The sequence below is a fragment of the Histomonas meleagridis genome, assembly GCF_020186115.1.
Source record: "Histomonas meleagridis strain 2922-C6/04-10x chromosome Unknown contig_1, whole genome shotgun sequence".
NCBI lineage: Eukaryota > Parabasalia > Tritrichomonadida > Dientamoebidae > Histomonas > Histomonas meleagridis.
In genome coordinates, this window is record NW_027150746.1 from 288517 (window position 1) to 305331 (window position 16815).

The 16815-nt window shown below is 28.5% G+C and overlaps 2 protein-coding genes across 2 annotated transcripts; one reads left to right on the forward strand and one right to left on the reverse strand.

Annotated features, from left to right (window-relative positions):
• Positions 1 to 345: 345 nt before the first annotated feature.
• Positions 346 to 1998, reverse strand: GO595_000088 (Copine family protein; the record flags this gene model as incomplete). The annotated part of the gene is made up of 1 exon (XM_067922400.1): positions 346 to 1998. The coding sequence occupies one exon, from the start codon at positions 1996 to 1998 to the stop codon at positions 346 to 348; it is 1653 nt and encodes a 550-aa protein (XP_067779543.1).
• A 6614-nt stretch (positions 1999 to 8612) lies between these two features.
• GO595_000089 (dnaJ-like subfamily A member 2) lies at positions 8613 to 9848 on the forward strand (the record flags this gene model as incomplete). Its single annotated transcript, XM_067922511.1, has 1 exon — positions 8613 to 9848. The coding sequence occupies one exon, from the start codon at positions 8613 to 8615 to the stop codon at positions 9846 to 9848; it is 1236 nt and encodes a 411-aa protein (XP_067779544.1).
• Positions 9849 to 16815: the final 6967 nt, after the last annotated feature.

Genomic DNA, 16815 nt, shown 5'->3' on the forward strand with positions numbered 1-16815 from the left:
TCGTTCACATGTTTCAAGTATCTTTTGTAACAATTTTTTGACATATATTTAATGTTATTTTATATATATAATTGAAACTAATAAACTTTTATATAATTTATAAATTATTAGTTTGATTTTAGTTATGAATTATTATAATTTTGATTTTGATTTTCATATAAAAATTTTTTTATAGACTAATTTTAAATGTTAACACAAACAAAAATTCTGTTTGCACAAGTTTCGTGTGTCATTTCACAAGTATTTTAATTCTTCATCTTTCAGCACATTGATTCACATCATCACATTCCTAATCAGAAATTTATTTATTACCAAAATGAAAAATTTATTTTAATTTTTTAACTCTCACTCCTGAATATTCGGCACGTATCCGTGGCTTCTGCAAAACTCGTCGACTTGCCTCGGCACCTCAGCCAGCACCTCAGCTGCCAATCCGATGTTTCCATTATTTTGGAACTTAACGAATGGTACGAACTGCACAATGTCCCTCTTCATTCTTACTCCTGTCGAAGACACCAGCGGCACCTCGTCAGCGTCCAATTGGTCCATTGCGCTGAAGTTCGCGTTTCCGACGCCGACGATGATGATACTCAACGGCGCATCTGTTGCTTCGACTATAGCGTTAATCGTTTCTTGCATATCATTGATGATACCGTCAGTGAGTATCATCAGAATTGTATATGTTTTACTTTCATTCCATGATTGGATAGCGACACCTGTCGCCGCTTTTATCACTGGCGAGAACAATGTTGGACCAGACAATTGTACGCATGTGAGTGACTGTCGATATGCTGAGAGGATTCCATTCAAGCCACTGACGTTTGGATTATTTGGATCAAATGTTAATGGGAAACAATGATTAATGATCCCATTAAGTTTACCACCAAACCCATAGACTGGGAATTGTTGATCACTATCATATGGACATAATACACTTCCAACACTATATATACATTGTTCATATTGATTCATAATTCCATCATTGCGTAAGAAATGTAATGACATTGGATCACGTGGATCTCTGTTGGAGGCAGTGTAGTCAATGGCAGTGATCATATTCAACTGAATGCCACTGCGCATGTAATCCCAAAATGTCGGTTTTCTGACAAGTTGTAAACTATTGAATCTGATTTGTCCACTTTTCACCTTTTGGCGCTTGTTGTCGGTGAATGAGATCTCAATGGGAGTACGCTGTGACTCCATTAGCTGAGAGATGGAACGTTCAACAGAGCCAATAAATTCATCCGGGCGGTTACGAACAAAATTCATTATTGATATGGTTATAGGCATTTCTGTATCGCCATTACAAATGGTTTGTAATGGGATTTCAAAGTTCTTGAAGGTACACGTTTGACTTCGAAACACAACTTCGGATCTGAAAATTGGTAATTTTTTGCCACTTTCACTGGGCTTGGAAATAAGAACATAGGGATTGTCTCGGGAAAAGAAGTGGAGCTTACGAAGATCCATGCAGGATATGGAGCCTGTAACAATTGAGCCTGATTGTGTGGCTTGTTCGGTTGTGATGATGAGTGTTCCTCGTTTGTTTGTGGCTGTGTTGTGTTTGAGCTCAAGACGAAGTTGGGATGTACCATTAGATACTAAGGTTTGAACATCAGTATCAGCATAACCTACAAAATCATGTTTTGATAAATCTGCATTTTCTGAGTCGCAATCATATACACAAAAACGGAGTGGCTGGTGTGTTTCGAAAACATACATAGCTTGGAAGAATTTAACCCAGTTTGGATTTGGATCATCCCATATAACTTCAGTACGTGCAACTTCGCAATATTTACCATTGACAGGTACAAAAAGTACACACATGGGATCACTCGGAGATCCAAGATCAAGTTGAATTACGTTTTCGCAAGAAACATGAATGTTTAAAATTGGATCTTTTGAAGCATTGTCTAACATAGTTGAGTTACTAACATTTGCTTCCGCTGAGTTAATTGTAGCATTTTGGTGAATGTGAGTTCCATAAGCAATGCTCATTGTTTAGGGAATGAGAAAATTCCGACGGTTTCGCATTGAAAAAACCGAAATTTGTATGAACGTTAAGTGGAAAACAATGGAATTTGTGATTTAACGGACGAAGATTTTGCATGAAAATGGAAACGAGAGGAAGCAAAGGCACTCATTTTATTGGAAATGACATTATAATATCAATGTCCATTTTGCCTTTTTCGTTTTTGTTTCCTTTATTTGCATTGTTTTATTCCAAATTTAAATTTTTATTGATAAATTATTTTTTCAAATTTGTTCATAATAAAAAAGTTAATAATATTAAAATAATTCCAATTTTTATTATTATTTTTTTCATATTTTCATATGAAATATTTGATCCAAATACTGGAACACTTACTATTTCTGACCCAAATGAATTTCCAACTGAAAAAGATGAAAAAATAACAAAAATTATTATTAATGGTAATGTTACTGTTATTCCAAGTAATACATTTGTATTTTGGACGTCAATCACATCTGTTGATATTGGAGATTCAGTTATTACGATTGAAAGATATGCATTTTATTCTTGTACTTCATTGAAAACAATTTCTTTTGGTAATAAATTAAAAACAATTGAAAATATTGCATTTCAAAGATGTTCTTTAATAAGTGTTACATTTCCATATTCATTAATATCAATTGGAAGTTCAGCATTTAGTTCAAATATTAAATTAACAACAATTACATTTGGGAATAATATATCAATAATAAATGATTTTGCATTTCAAAATTGTTATTCATTAGAAAATATTACAATTCCTAAATCAGTTAGATATATTGGAATTGGTGCATTTAGTTTATGTTCTAAACTTCAATTTATTAATATTTCAGAAGAAAATGAATATTATTCTAATTATTATAAAGATGGAATTATTTATAATCAAAATTATACGAATCTTAACTGTTATCCGAATGGTAATTTGAATGAAACATTTTGCGTTCCTAAATATGTTGAAATCATTGAAACATATTCATTTTATTCATGTACAAATTTGAAAAACATTATTATTCCGGATACAGTTACAACTATTGGAAGTTATTCATTTTCTCAATGTTTATTCACAAATATTTCATTTCCAAATTCATTAACAACAATTGGAGATTATGCATTTTATTCATGTTTCTTTACAAATATTACATTTCCAGATTCATTAATATCAATTGGAGGTTCTGCATTTAGTTCAAATATTAAATTAACAACAATTACATTTGGGAATAATATATCAATAATAAATGATTTTGCATTTCAAAGTTGTATTTCATTAGAAAATATTACAATTCCTAAATCAGTTAGATATATTGGAATTGGTGTATTTAGTTTATGTTCTAAACTTCAATTTATTAATATTTCAGAAGAAAATGAATATTATACTAATTATTATAAAGATGGAATTATTTATAATCAAAATTATACGAATCTTAACTGTTATCCGAATGGTAATTTGAATGAAACATTTTGCGTTCCTAAATATGTTGAAATCATTGAAACATATTCATTTTATTCATGTACAAATTTGAAAAACATTATTATTCCAGATACAGTTACAACTATTGGAAGTTATTCATTTTCTCAATGTCAACAACTTCAATGTATTTATTATTATGGATCCTCAGAACCATCAATTGGAAGCAATGCATTTTATAATATTTCAACTAAAGATGTTATTGTAACTAATGTTTACAATGATACAAAATTTGGTAATTTAAACATATTACAAGGAAATGCGAGTGAAGGCTGTGAATCAATAATAACATTGACATTTTCACAAAGTAATAAGTATACAAATTCTCATTTATTCACTCAATCAAACACATTTATAAATTCGCATTTATTCACTAAGTCATTCACATTTACACCATCTTTCCAGTCTGATTTAACATTTTCTTATTCAATTACAGTAACTATAATCAATTCACATTCAATCACAAGAACAATTTCACAACAAATATCATATTTAAATACATATTCAATTTCATTTTTTAATTCAACATATGCATTTGTTAATACTATTCTTATTAATTATGATCAAACATTTATTCAATATTCAACAAATTTCATGTTTTATTCAGATATCATTACAATATTAAGTTTAAATAATCAACACGAGAATTCTAATTCGTTAGATACGAATATTATTGTTGTTATTGTTGTTGTTTGTATTATTGTTATTATTGTTATTATTGTTATTATTTTAATTGTTTTAATTATTTATCGTAAGCATAACCAAAAACGAAATAATAATGAAAATAATAACAATGATAACAATAATAACAATAAAAATCAAAATGAAGACACAACAAATAATTTTTCAGCAGGAATTAATATTGCAAATGTTGAAGATGATCCATTTGCTAACGATTTTAAAGAAGATGAAACATTCATTAACATATAAATTTATTAATATTTATTTCATTGTGAAACATTAAAATTAAAATAAAAATTTTCAAAGCATTAATTTTATATCGATTCACCAATAAATAATAACAATATTCATATTTATGTTATATTTTTATCAATGAAATAATATAATATAATATTAATGAAATATAGGGTACATGACTCATTTAAGAATTGATATATATATATATATATATATATATATATATAAAACTTGACCTGCTTAAGTTTATATCTGTATTACATTTCATTATTCAGTATTAATACCCATGATCATAATGATTGATCACAATGTTTTCCAAACACGAAATTTAATATGAATTCATTATAAATTTGTAGCATACATCAAATTAAGTATAACTTGCTCGCATATAAAAATTGAACAACTAATGATTGCAAACATAAGCTATAACCCTAAAGCAAAGTTTTGAATTTTTATTATCACTTTTGTGTTTATAAACAAATCCAATAGAATAGACATTTTTTGTAATTTTAATATGTTCCCGTAAAAATTTCCTTTAATAGTGTTGTTTATTTATAAACCATATTGTTATATAAAAATAGATGAAACAACATCCTTTGAGCTGTAAAAATTTTCATTATTTTTGGGTTTTCTAAAAGTACTTTCCATCTCCATATGGAATTGTTTTCTGTCGTTTCCCTCCTTCTCTGTAATAGTTAGGTTTTTAAGATAAAATATTGATAAGTAAATCATAGAATACGAAGTAGCCATGATAGTGTATCAAAAGCATCAGTTAAGCTTGGTTGTTAAATTAAAAATATCATATCAATTGCGTGAGTAAGAGGTAATCGAGCAGATGGGATCAAGCCATGAAATTTGAAGATGATAGTAAATTTTCTTGTTGGAATTTATCTCATGTGAAGTTACAAATAAATTTAATGTTTATTTCACACCATATGGAGGATGTTTGTCAAAAACTTCAATCGATTGACATTTTATAAAATTTTGTTTGAAATTTCGGTCTGGTTAACGGTTATAATGAAAAGCCATTTTTACAACGAAACACAAAGAGAATTTGTTAAGGGAAAAACGGTTCCAAATTATCCAAAAAAAAAAAAAAGAAAAAAAGAATCATGTTCTTAAAATTATTGATGCAATCTCCCTTTCTACATTTGCACATTCCTTCATTTGCTGTACAGAAGCCAATATTAAATAACAATATTTTTCAAAAGATTTATATAAGCCCACCAAAAGCGCAACGAACACATAATTTGGCCGACTATTCATTTGAGCTCATTACCCAATATTTGTTTTTATCTAAAAGTAGTTCATTCAATCACATTTTGATATCAAATTTTACCAAGTACATTATATTTTTGGCTTCAAACTGGCTCTTGTCCAATAGCTTTCTGACAAGTTTTTCCTTTTGTTTTTTAATTTCTTTAAACTCATCTTTCATACGTGAACAAAATAAATTCCATTGCACAAATGCAAATCTTTCTAATGCTACTATGACTTTTTTTAACAGTTTTTTTGAAAATTATGAAAATGCTTTTTTAATCACAATTTTCACCTCTTTATTTTCATTTTTGTTTTCTTTGTTCAGTTGCAAAATTAAATTTTTATTGATAAATTATTTTTTCAAATTTGTTCAAAATAAAAAAATCAACAATATGAAATTAATTCCAATTTTTTTGATTGTTTTTTTCATATTTTCATATGAAACATTTGATCCAAATACTGGAACACTTACTATTTCTAATTCAAATGAATTTCCACCTAAAAAAGATGATAACATAACAAAAATTATTATTAATGATAATGTTACTGTTATTCCAAGTAATACATTTGAATTTTGGACGTCAATCACATCTGTTGATATTGGAGATTCAGTTATTACGATTGAAAGATATGCATTTTATTCTTGTACTTCATTGAAAACAATTTCTTTTGGTAATAAATTAAAAACAATTGAAAATATTGCATTTCAAAGATGTTCTTTAATAAGTGTTACATTTCCATATTCATTAATATCAATTGGAAGTTCAGCATTTAGTTCAAATATTAAATTAACAACAATTACATTTGGGAATAATATATCAATAATAAATGATTTTGCATTTCAAAATTGTTATTCATTAGAAAATATTATAATTCCGAAATCAGTTATATATATTGGAAATGGTGTATTTAGTTTATGCTCTAAACTTCAATTTATTAATATTTCAGAAGAAAATGAATATTATTCTAATTATTATAAAGATGGAATTATTTATAATCAAAATTATACGAATCTTAACTGTTATCCGAATGGTAATTTGAATGAAACATTTTGCGTTCCTAAATATGTTGAAATCATTGAAACATATTCATTTTATTCATGTACAAATTTGAAAAACATTATTATTCCGGATACAGTTACAACTATTGGAAGTTATTCATTTTCTCAATGTTTATTTACAAATATTTTGTTTCCAAATTCATTAACAACAATTGGAGATTATGCATTTTATTCATGTTTCTTTACAAATATTTCATTTCCATATTCATTAATATCAATTGGAGTTTCTGCATTTAGTTCAAATAATAATTTAATAACGATTACATTTGGGAATAATATATCAATAATAAATGATTTTGCATTTCAAAATTGTTATTCATTAGAAAACATTATAATTCCGAAATCAGTTAGATATATTGGAATTGGTGTATTTAGTTTATGCTCTAAACTTCAATTTATTAATATTTCAGAAGAAAATGAATATTATTCTAATTATTATAAAGATGGAATTATTTATAATCAAAATTATACGAATCTTAACTGTTATCCGAATGGTAATTTGAATGAAACATTTTGCGTTCCTAAATATGTTGAAATCATTGAAACATATTCATTTTATTCATGTACAAATTTGAAAAAACATTATTATTCCGGATACAGTTACAACTATTGGAAGTTATTCATTTTCTCAATGTCAACAACTTCAATGTATTTATTATTATGGATCTTCAGAACCATCAATTGGAAGCAATGCATTTTATAATATTTCAACTAAAGAAGTTATTGTAACTAATGTTTACAATGATACAAAATTTGGTAATTTAAACATATTACAAGGAAATTCGAGTGAAGGCTGTGAACCAATAATAACATTGACATTTTCACAAAGTAATACATTCACTAAATCAAATTCATTTATTCAATCAAATACATATACAAAGTCAAATACATTTTCTGATTCTAATTCTTTTACAATATCAAATACATTTACCAAATCAAATGCATTTACTCTTTCGAACACATTTTCATCTTCTTTTCCACTTGGTGCTTCTCTTTCACATTATTTAGTTCTCACACATTTTATTTCACACACGCAGACGCTGTCTATACAAAACACATTCATATCCAATTCCATTTCACTTTACTTTAGTAATTTCACGTACACGTACACAAACACTGCAATTGTTTATTTCAATTATACAATTGTTCATTACTCCACATTCTATAGTTTTTATTCCGATTTTTACACATTCTTTTATTCCCAAACACCAAATTCCGACAGCCTTTCGTCAGAAGTATTGATTGGAATCATCTGCGGCGCCGTTGTAATTGTTCTGATCATTATTGGAATTGTTATCTTTCTTGTTCGCACAAGCAAGAAGCGCCATTTGACATCTTCGGACTCGAGGCGCTTTAATCCCATAAATAACAATAGTAAACAAAAGGAAGTCCCAAATAAGGAAATACAAAAACTTGCGCTTGAAGATGATGACCAATGGATTTGATTCATTAGTTATATTAAATCAAAAAATACGTTTTATTTCAATAAAAAATTTATTTCTAAATAATTTTATTAAATATATGTAATTAGAAAATCATTTGATAACATGCAAAGCATTGATGTTCTTCTTAATAATTAATTGTATGTAAGCAATTATTAAAATCTTTGCTTTAATTTATTTTCAATTTATTTAATAATTGCTAAACCTTTATAGATTTTCCTTTAATATTATTTAGTAAATAATTTTACTCAATATCCATTGACATTAATATGAAACACCAAGAAATTTAAACACCACAGAAGGATTGCATCAAACCCGTTTACAACGTTCTTCCAAGAAAATTATCCGGTTATAACAGCAAATAAAAAAACCATTTTATGACAAATGAATTTGAATCGTTTACACTCTATCGTCAATAAATCATTCAAAAGGCTTTTTTGGTTGACCAAAATTCAAATGGTTGTTGAAACTGAGCTTTACGACATTCTTGGAGTTAAACCAGATGTGAATGAACACGACCTTAAGAGAGCTTTTATTAAGCGTGCAAGAGAAGTTCATCCAGACAAAAATCCTAACGATCCAAATGCAACCGAAAAGTTCCAAAAAGTCAATGAAGCTTATGAGATTCTCAAAGACCCAACCAAGCGTGAAATATATGATAAATATGGTTCTAAAGGACTTGAAGAAAATCAAAATGCACCACAAGCCGATGACATTTTTTCAGCCTTTTTCGGTCCCCATGCTAACCACAAGCCTAGGACTAACAACATCACACAAGAGATTGATGTTACTCTTGAAGAGTTATACACAGGCTGTGAGAAAAATGTATCATATACACGTTATGTTGCATGCAATGCTTGTAAAGCAACAGGTACTAAAGATGGCAAGCCAGCTCCCACTTGTCCTAAATGTGATGGCCATGGTGAAGTTATAGTTACCCATCAAACACCACAAGGATTAATTCAATCCATTCAAACATGTCCCGAATGCAATGGAATGGGCGAATCCATCACCGATGAGATCCGCTGTCCAACATGCCATGGCAAGAAGCTAATTGAAGAGACCAAAGACATTATTGTACATGTCAAACCTGGCATGGAAGATGGGGAGAAAATTGTCTTCCAAGGAGCATCTTCGGAGATCCCAGGTGCTGAAACAGGTGATGTGATTATAATTCTTAATGAAATAGCTCATGATGTATTTACCCGAAATCATAATGATCTTCTTATACGTAAGCGCTTGACCCTTTCTGAGGCCATCTACGGCGCTCGTTTTGTCATTGAACATCTCGATGGCCGAAAACTTGTTGTTGAAACTGATGCCAAAGCAGTCATCCAACCAGGCGATGTTCAACGCATTGTCCGAGAGGGAATGCCTGTACGAGGCGATCCCTTCAATCGCGGTACTCTTTATATTATGTTTAATGTTCTTTTACCACAACAAAGCGAATTGTCCATGGAATTCCGCCATAGCTTATGTAAAGTTGTGCCGCATAGAGATGAAGCCAAAGGCATCAACACAAAAGATGAAAATGTCTTCGTCGTTAAACCAGAAATGGCAAATATCGAAGACTTCGAAAATGCAAAAAGAACTAAAAGTGAAACTAGAAGAGAGGCTTATGATGCTGATGGTTATGATGACGATGATGAAGATGACGAAGAAGGACAACAAGTTGGATGCCAACCAATGTAAGGCAAAAGTGTCATAGTCATCACTAAAATGTCAAAAAAATCAAAATGAGAATTAAAAAAAATTGATTTTAAATTTAAAAATAGAATTCATTTATAAACTGAATATGTTTTATATTTTAGTTATCTTTGTTTATTTTTCGTATTTCACAAAATCAATTTAATATTTAAAAAAAATTAATATAAATTTTGGGTTCAATGGATTAGACTGGTGATTGTTATAAATAATTCTTCATTATAATGAGTATTTATTGCATTCATGTACATAATAACAATTTTCTTATTTTCACTTTTTTTTAGCTCTCAAATTTGGAAATTCAATTGTTTACTCTTCTTGATAAGTTTACAATGGTAACGGTTATTTACAGTTTGAGGAAAAACATATCAATTCCATGAGCAGCAGCGGTCATGATACATTAATTGACCTAAAAAACTATTACTCTTTTAATCATTTGGAAATGCTTCAATTTTGCTTAAACTATTCAAAAGAAGAACTCAAATCTTTTAGTATTCGTTGCAAAGTCAATAGTCTTATTGAATTTCTTTATCTCAACGCACAGTATTGGCCTAATGCTGATTTCAATTTTTCGTATGGTTTTCATCTTTCTGTACCCATAAAAAAGTTTATTAACAAGGATGAAATTAAAGTTGTTCGTTGCAATCTTACCGATGTGCTCAAAAAATTATGCTTTACCATTCCTGATGTTGAGGAAAACAATCGATACAACATGTTAATAAGTTATTTTGCGAACTCAACATTTCCATCAATTTTTGGGAATTTTGCTTTTGATGAACTAGCGTGTGCTGCTTTCAATTTTATAGCTTTATTTATAAATGACGACATAACAATTCGTCTTGTAGGGAGTTTTCTCAAATCATCTTTTTTTTTTCAAGAACAATTCACAGACCATTTTTTCTTTTTTATAAAAAATAAGGAAGTTCGTACCCCATCTGACCTTACGAACCTATTACAAAAGAGCTTTGAGCACAGCTATCAATACTTTTCTGAATATCAAATCGCTGCAGCCAAAAACATCATTCATTTAAAAGCCGATAAGGCGCCAACCGCTTTTTTTGAATGCTTTTTGAACGGCATAGTATCGGCGTGGCCTCTTTCTCAGAAGTTCACGAATGAGATCAAAAACAAAATTATGTCTGTTTTCCCCAAATGCAAGGACATACTCTATGCTTTAGCAGAACTCTTAAAAAAATTCAGACAAAATCATCTCGAATTTATATTTAAATGCTTTACGATACCAGGTTCAACTACATTTAGACAACTCCCTAACTACCGAGATGTTATTTTTAAGGATGGTGGTGATTTTGCTATTACAAAATTTGATAAATTCATCATTAACAACATTGTAGACTGTTGTATCGACAACAAAGATCCAACTCCATTTAGTGGTGATTTTATTGATGATGCTTTTTCTATTTGTACAACTCAATATTTTTCTAAACCAATTAACTTTGATGGAAAACTTAAAAATTCTGAAGATCAACTTGAACGACTGCGTAAATCCAAAGAAACTATCGAATTTCTCTTCAAAATTTCCCCAAGTTTTAAATCCTTCCAAAGAACCAGCGACCGTTTAGATCACGTTTATCATGTTAACGTTCGCAAATTTGTTGAAAAATATAAAAAGAAATCCCTCTCAAAGGAATTTGTTCAAAAGAAATTAAAAAGGTTTATTTTAGAACAATCAAAAGTTCAACTTAATATTTCTTTATTTGATCAGCAAAATCTTGAAAATATCTTTCAAAGACTTCCGAACAAAATCGACAATGAGTCCGATGCAAAGAATACTTTGTTATGGTGTTTTCAGCAAGTTAAAAATTATATAGAGAAGCAAATATTTATAGATGATACTTTGATTGATTGTTTCTTAATTTTGCTGAAAGAAATAATTTAATTTTTTATTTTTTTGTAAAAAGCGATTTATATGTATTTTTTAAATATAAATAATATGCAAATTGAGTCGAAGCAAAGATAAGTTTTTCATGAAATATAATTTGAAATGTTTTACAATTCATAACATTATGTGTTCATTAACATTTTTCTTTCAAAGACAAAAAAGCTGAAAAATTTTTGTGGGTAAATAATATTAGGAGGAATAGGCATACGTAAAATACTGTTATTAAGTGGAAATGAATCTAAATTTTGATCATTAATGTAAATTTTTTTGGTACAAAAAATGATTTAATGATTCTCTAAATGAGTATTCATATGAAATAAGATGTCGTTAATAAAACTATTGCGCACAAAAAAACAGAGGAAATTGTGTAACGTTGTGTTAAATGTTATATATACTTCGAATGATATTTACAAATACACGAGTTACATTACCAATGCTCTAAAAAATAACATACGGATGATTTTAATTGAAAAAAAGATAACATGAGACTGTTTCCTTATAAAATAAGGTGTTAGTCGTCTATAAACAATATTTATTCATGCTGAATGAAAAAAAAATTTGACCTGAAGTCTATTTGAAAATAAATTCTTAATATCTTTCATTGTATGCTATCAAACATTTTACTCACATTATGAAAAACATAGTTATAATTAAATTTACATTGATTTTACATAGATATCTTAATTAAAAAAAAATCCTGATCAGGATGAAATACAAAAAAGTGTTGTATTCGACGGCTTATTTTCAAAGTCTTTGAAAAATTTCAATCGAGACTTCTATCAATTCTTTGTCAAAAGACTTGGCATTTTATAAACCATCAGTGGTGCTTGAAATTAATTTTTTTCTATAAGTTTCAATTGACAAAACAACACTGTGCGTACTCTATTTTTACAGTATTTGTGACAGAAGTTTTAATTCTGCCGAAAAATAGTTCACATCATTTTATAAACCTTTAGTGATGCAGGATCATGACAACGAGACATTCATGAAAGAAATCAAAGTTGGTGATAGAGTCAGAGTGAGAAAAGGCGCAAAAGTATATGGCAAAGACATGAATTGGGACAGCTGGGTATACGATGCTGTTTTCAATGTAGGAGAAATTTCTGGTGAAAGAGTCGTCATTTATCATAACGGAGGGTGCACAGGCCCAATTTATATAAGTGATCTTTACCAACCTTAAAAAATTAACTAAAAGATCCCTTTGATATCAAAATACATATTTGATTTATTATTTTGGATAAACTTATCTAAATTTGAAACGAGTTCAAAAATATGAGAAATTTATAGTTTTACTTGTTTGATTTAGAAAATGTAAGTGTTGACCAGACATATTGAGTACATTATTCAACTGATGAACCTTTCGATACATTAAGCGAACCAAATGCTGTACATCGATATCTATTTATTGATGCCACAACATATTTCATATTTACACTATCGAAGGAATTATAACTTATATCAGTTGGTTTTTCATAACCCAAAATATATAAATGTTAAATTAGTACATGATAAGGTTTCAATTGTTGTTACTTTTTTTCAAAAGATAAATGCGGTGATAAAACTTAAATTAACTTTAATAAAAACATGGAAGAGCTTAAGAATATCAGAAAGATAAAAATCACAACAAAACTGCATCAATTTCAGGAATGATCGCTAAAGGCGCTGATGTATTTCAATTATATCGAAGAAATTTTTATCTTGCAGCTCGAAAGTTTTTGAATTTCGGCTACTTCTCAGAACTTCCAACAGCATCACGTTCACTTGTAGCTGATGTAGAGTTAGCACTTGGTAATGTTCGTAAGAGATGGTTGCTTCAATTAACTGATTTATTTGAATTTGTACAATTATTTAGTGCAGATATAACCATAGGGCAAGCAGTTACTAGTAATTTAGCTGAAGCTAAGAACCTTCCAGATATGCTTTCTTCTTGGACTACATCATTAGTAGAAATTGGAAATTTATTCTGGATTCGATGCAGAAAATGTACAAACCTTAGAAATATTTATATACCAAGTTCTGTTTATTCAAATGGAAATCCATTTTTATAATGCAACAACAGTTATGACATTAGAAACATATCAAAATAAAACATTTGGAAATATGTGTGTCAATAAGGACAATACTTGACTAATGTCTTCCGCTAACACTCATATTCACTAAATCAAATACATTTACAAATAGTAATACATTTATCAGATCAAATACATTTACTAAATCAAAAAAAAGTATCGATTCAAATACTTAAGTTAATACATTTTTGATGAATTTTTCTTTAGTTAATTTTACTTTCGTTAACACTTATACTTTAATTTATTCTTTATCATATATAAAAGCTTTATCAATTTGCTGTTGCGCTTTCTTGAGGTCTTGTTCAATTGCTTTTATTGAATCTGAAACAAAGTGTATTTATGTCAATTTTATATATTATAATTATACAATCATATATTATCCAGAATATTTTACTTATTATCCGAGTTTCTCTTATGTTTCTTATATCGAAGATGTAATAATAAACACTGATGATAATAATACATTAATTATCATTATAATTGGTGTTGTCAGAGATAAAATGATTGAAAAAATTAACAAACGATATCGTAGAATTCTAAATACAAATAAAAAAAAAGTATTTTATATTTGTTTTTATTATATAAATCACATATAACACAAAAAGATATTTCATTCATCATCTTCTTCATCGAAAGAAATACTAAACAAATTTTGTTTTTCAATTTTCGAACTCTTATTTGACAAAAACGATTTCTTTGTCAGTGGTTTACGTGTTTTTGAGTTAACATTAGCACTGAATGAAGCATTTGATTCACTTGACATAATTTCTTTGCTTTTCTTCTTCTCTTTTTTAGTTGATTCATCAGATGAAGAATCCAAAAAAGAAATATTTGAAGAATCATCAAATATCTTTTGTTTGTTTTTATTTACAAATACTTTTTGTTTAAAAGATTTTTGTTGTTTCGATTTATAATATTTAAAATCATTATCTTTTGATGAATTAGTTATATCATCATCATCTTCAAATAATGAATATTTATTCTTTTTTCTTCTTGGTGAAATAATTGATGAATTTTGTTTTTGTTTATTTCTTGATGAAGAAGAAGTTGATAAAAATATTATATCATCCGAAGAATTTTTCTTTTTAATCATATCACTATAATCTGTTTGAGAATTATTGAATGAAATCTTTTCATATTTTACTTCATTTTGATTTTGATTTGTTTCATTTGTTGTTGTTGAATAATTATCATCAGATGAATATGATTCACTTAATTCAGAAATAGAATCAGTATCTAACGCAAGTGGTGAAGATAAAAATATCATTGATGATTCATTCTTGGCTGAAGAAACATCAACTTTCGTTAGGTTTGAAGACGTCAAAAATCTTTTGTTAGATTCAGAATTAGTTTCCGTTGTTGTTGATTGATATTTCCTTTGGCTTTCAAATATAGGCTCGGTTTCAAATGATGACGAAATTAAGTTCTTATTAAGTGATGAACCAGATTCAGAAAACTCAATTTGTTTCCTTTTATTTGGAAATTTTGGCTGCTTTTCCATTTTACTTGATGTTGAAGTGAAATCTCTTCTTTTTGATGAAGAATCACTAAATATTGGTTCAGTTGTTAATCTGTTGGATGATAACATTTCTTTCCTTTGTGCTGAGCTATTTGTTGGGAAAATTGGTTCAGTTACAAATCTTTGTGATGATGAAATTGATGATATATTTCTTCGTCTTGATGATGAATCACTAAATATTGGTTCAGTTGTTAATCTGTTGGATGATAACATTTCTTTCCTTTGTGCTGAGCTATTTGTTGGGAAAATTGGTTCAGTTACAAACTTTTGTGATGATGAAATTGATGATATATCTCTTCGTCTTGATGATGAATCACTAAATATTGGTTCAGTTGTTAATCTGTTGGATGATAACATTTCTTTCCTTTGTGCTGAGCTATTTGTTGGGAAAATTGGTTCAGTAACAAATCTTTGCGATGATGAAATTGATGTGCTTTTAGATGAACTACTAATGAAGACTGGTTCTGTAACCATTTCTTGGGAAGAAGATGAAATATAATTTCGTTTTGAAGAACTATTTGTGAAAAAGACTGGTTCTGTGACCATGTTAAATGATGTTGTTGAAAAAGCATTTGTTTTTCTACTTGATGTATTATGATCATCTTCAGAATATTCTTCTAATTCTTCTAAACTTGAATAATATGAATCACCTTCTGACAATAAGTCATTGGTTTGCTTACTTAAATCGATTTCAGATATAAAACGATTTTCATCATCTGACGAAATATTATGTTTAGCTTTTTTAGTATGAATGCTTCCTTTAGAAGAGGATTTATAAGGAATTGCTGAATAATCTGGTGGTTCATTTTGTGGAATAAGTATACTTGATGTGTAAAATTGACTATCAGCATTAAGATCTGAGTTATATTCACTTCTCCTTGCAGATATAAAATGAAGAACTGAGCTACTTGTGAAAAGTGATTCAGGTAAATTAAAATCATCATATTGTTTGAATATATCAATCTCCTGAAACTCGAAGTTTACAGATGGGATTGCTTGTTGATACCTCCAAATGTATTTTTGAAGTTGTTCATCACTTGAATTGATACAAAGGATTAATCTTGTAAGAAGTTCATTTATAGGAAGAGTAATTTTTGTCTTATTTAAGAAATCTTGAAGATGAACACCTGAACATACATCTATGTAGCAAACTTCAAATTGATATGATTCATATTCAATACGCCTACATTGATATAATTTTAAAGGAATATTTGGATGTGAGATAAAACAAACTGAAAAATTTATCTTCTGTATTTCATACTGAATCTTAGGTTGGCCCTTTGTTAAAAAAACAAAGTTTGAAGCATCTTCTGGAATTTGTTCAATAATTTCAGGAATAGTAAAAATTTTTGAATCAGATTCTGATATCCTTGAAACGAATTTTCTTGGGGAACATATTATGTTTTCTAATTCGTAGCAATGAGTGCTTGATGATGTATTCCCCATTTGAATCATAACGTACAAAGC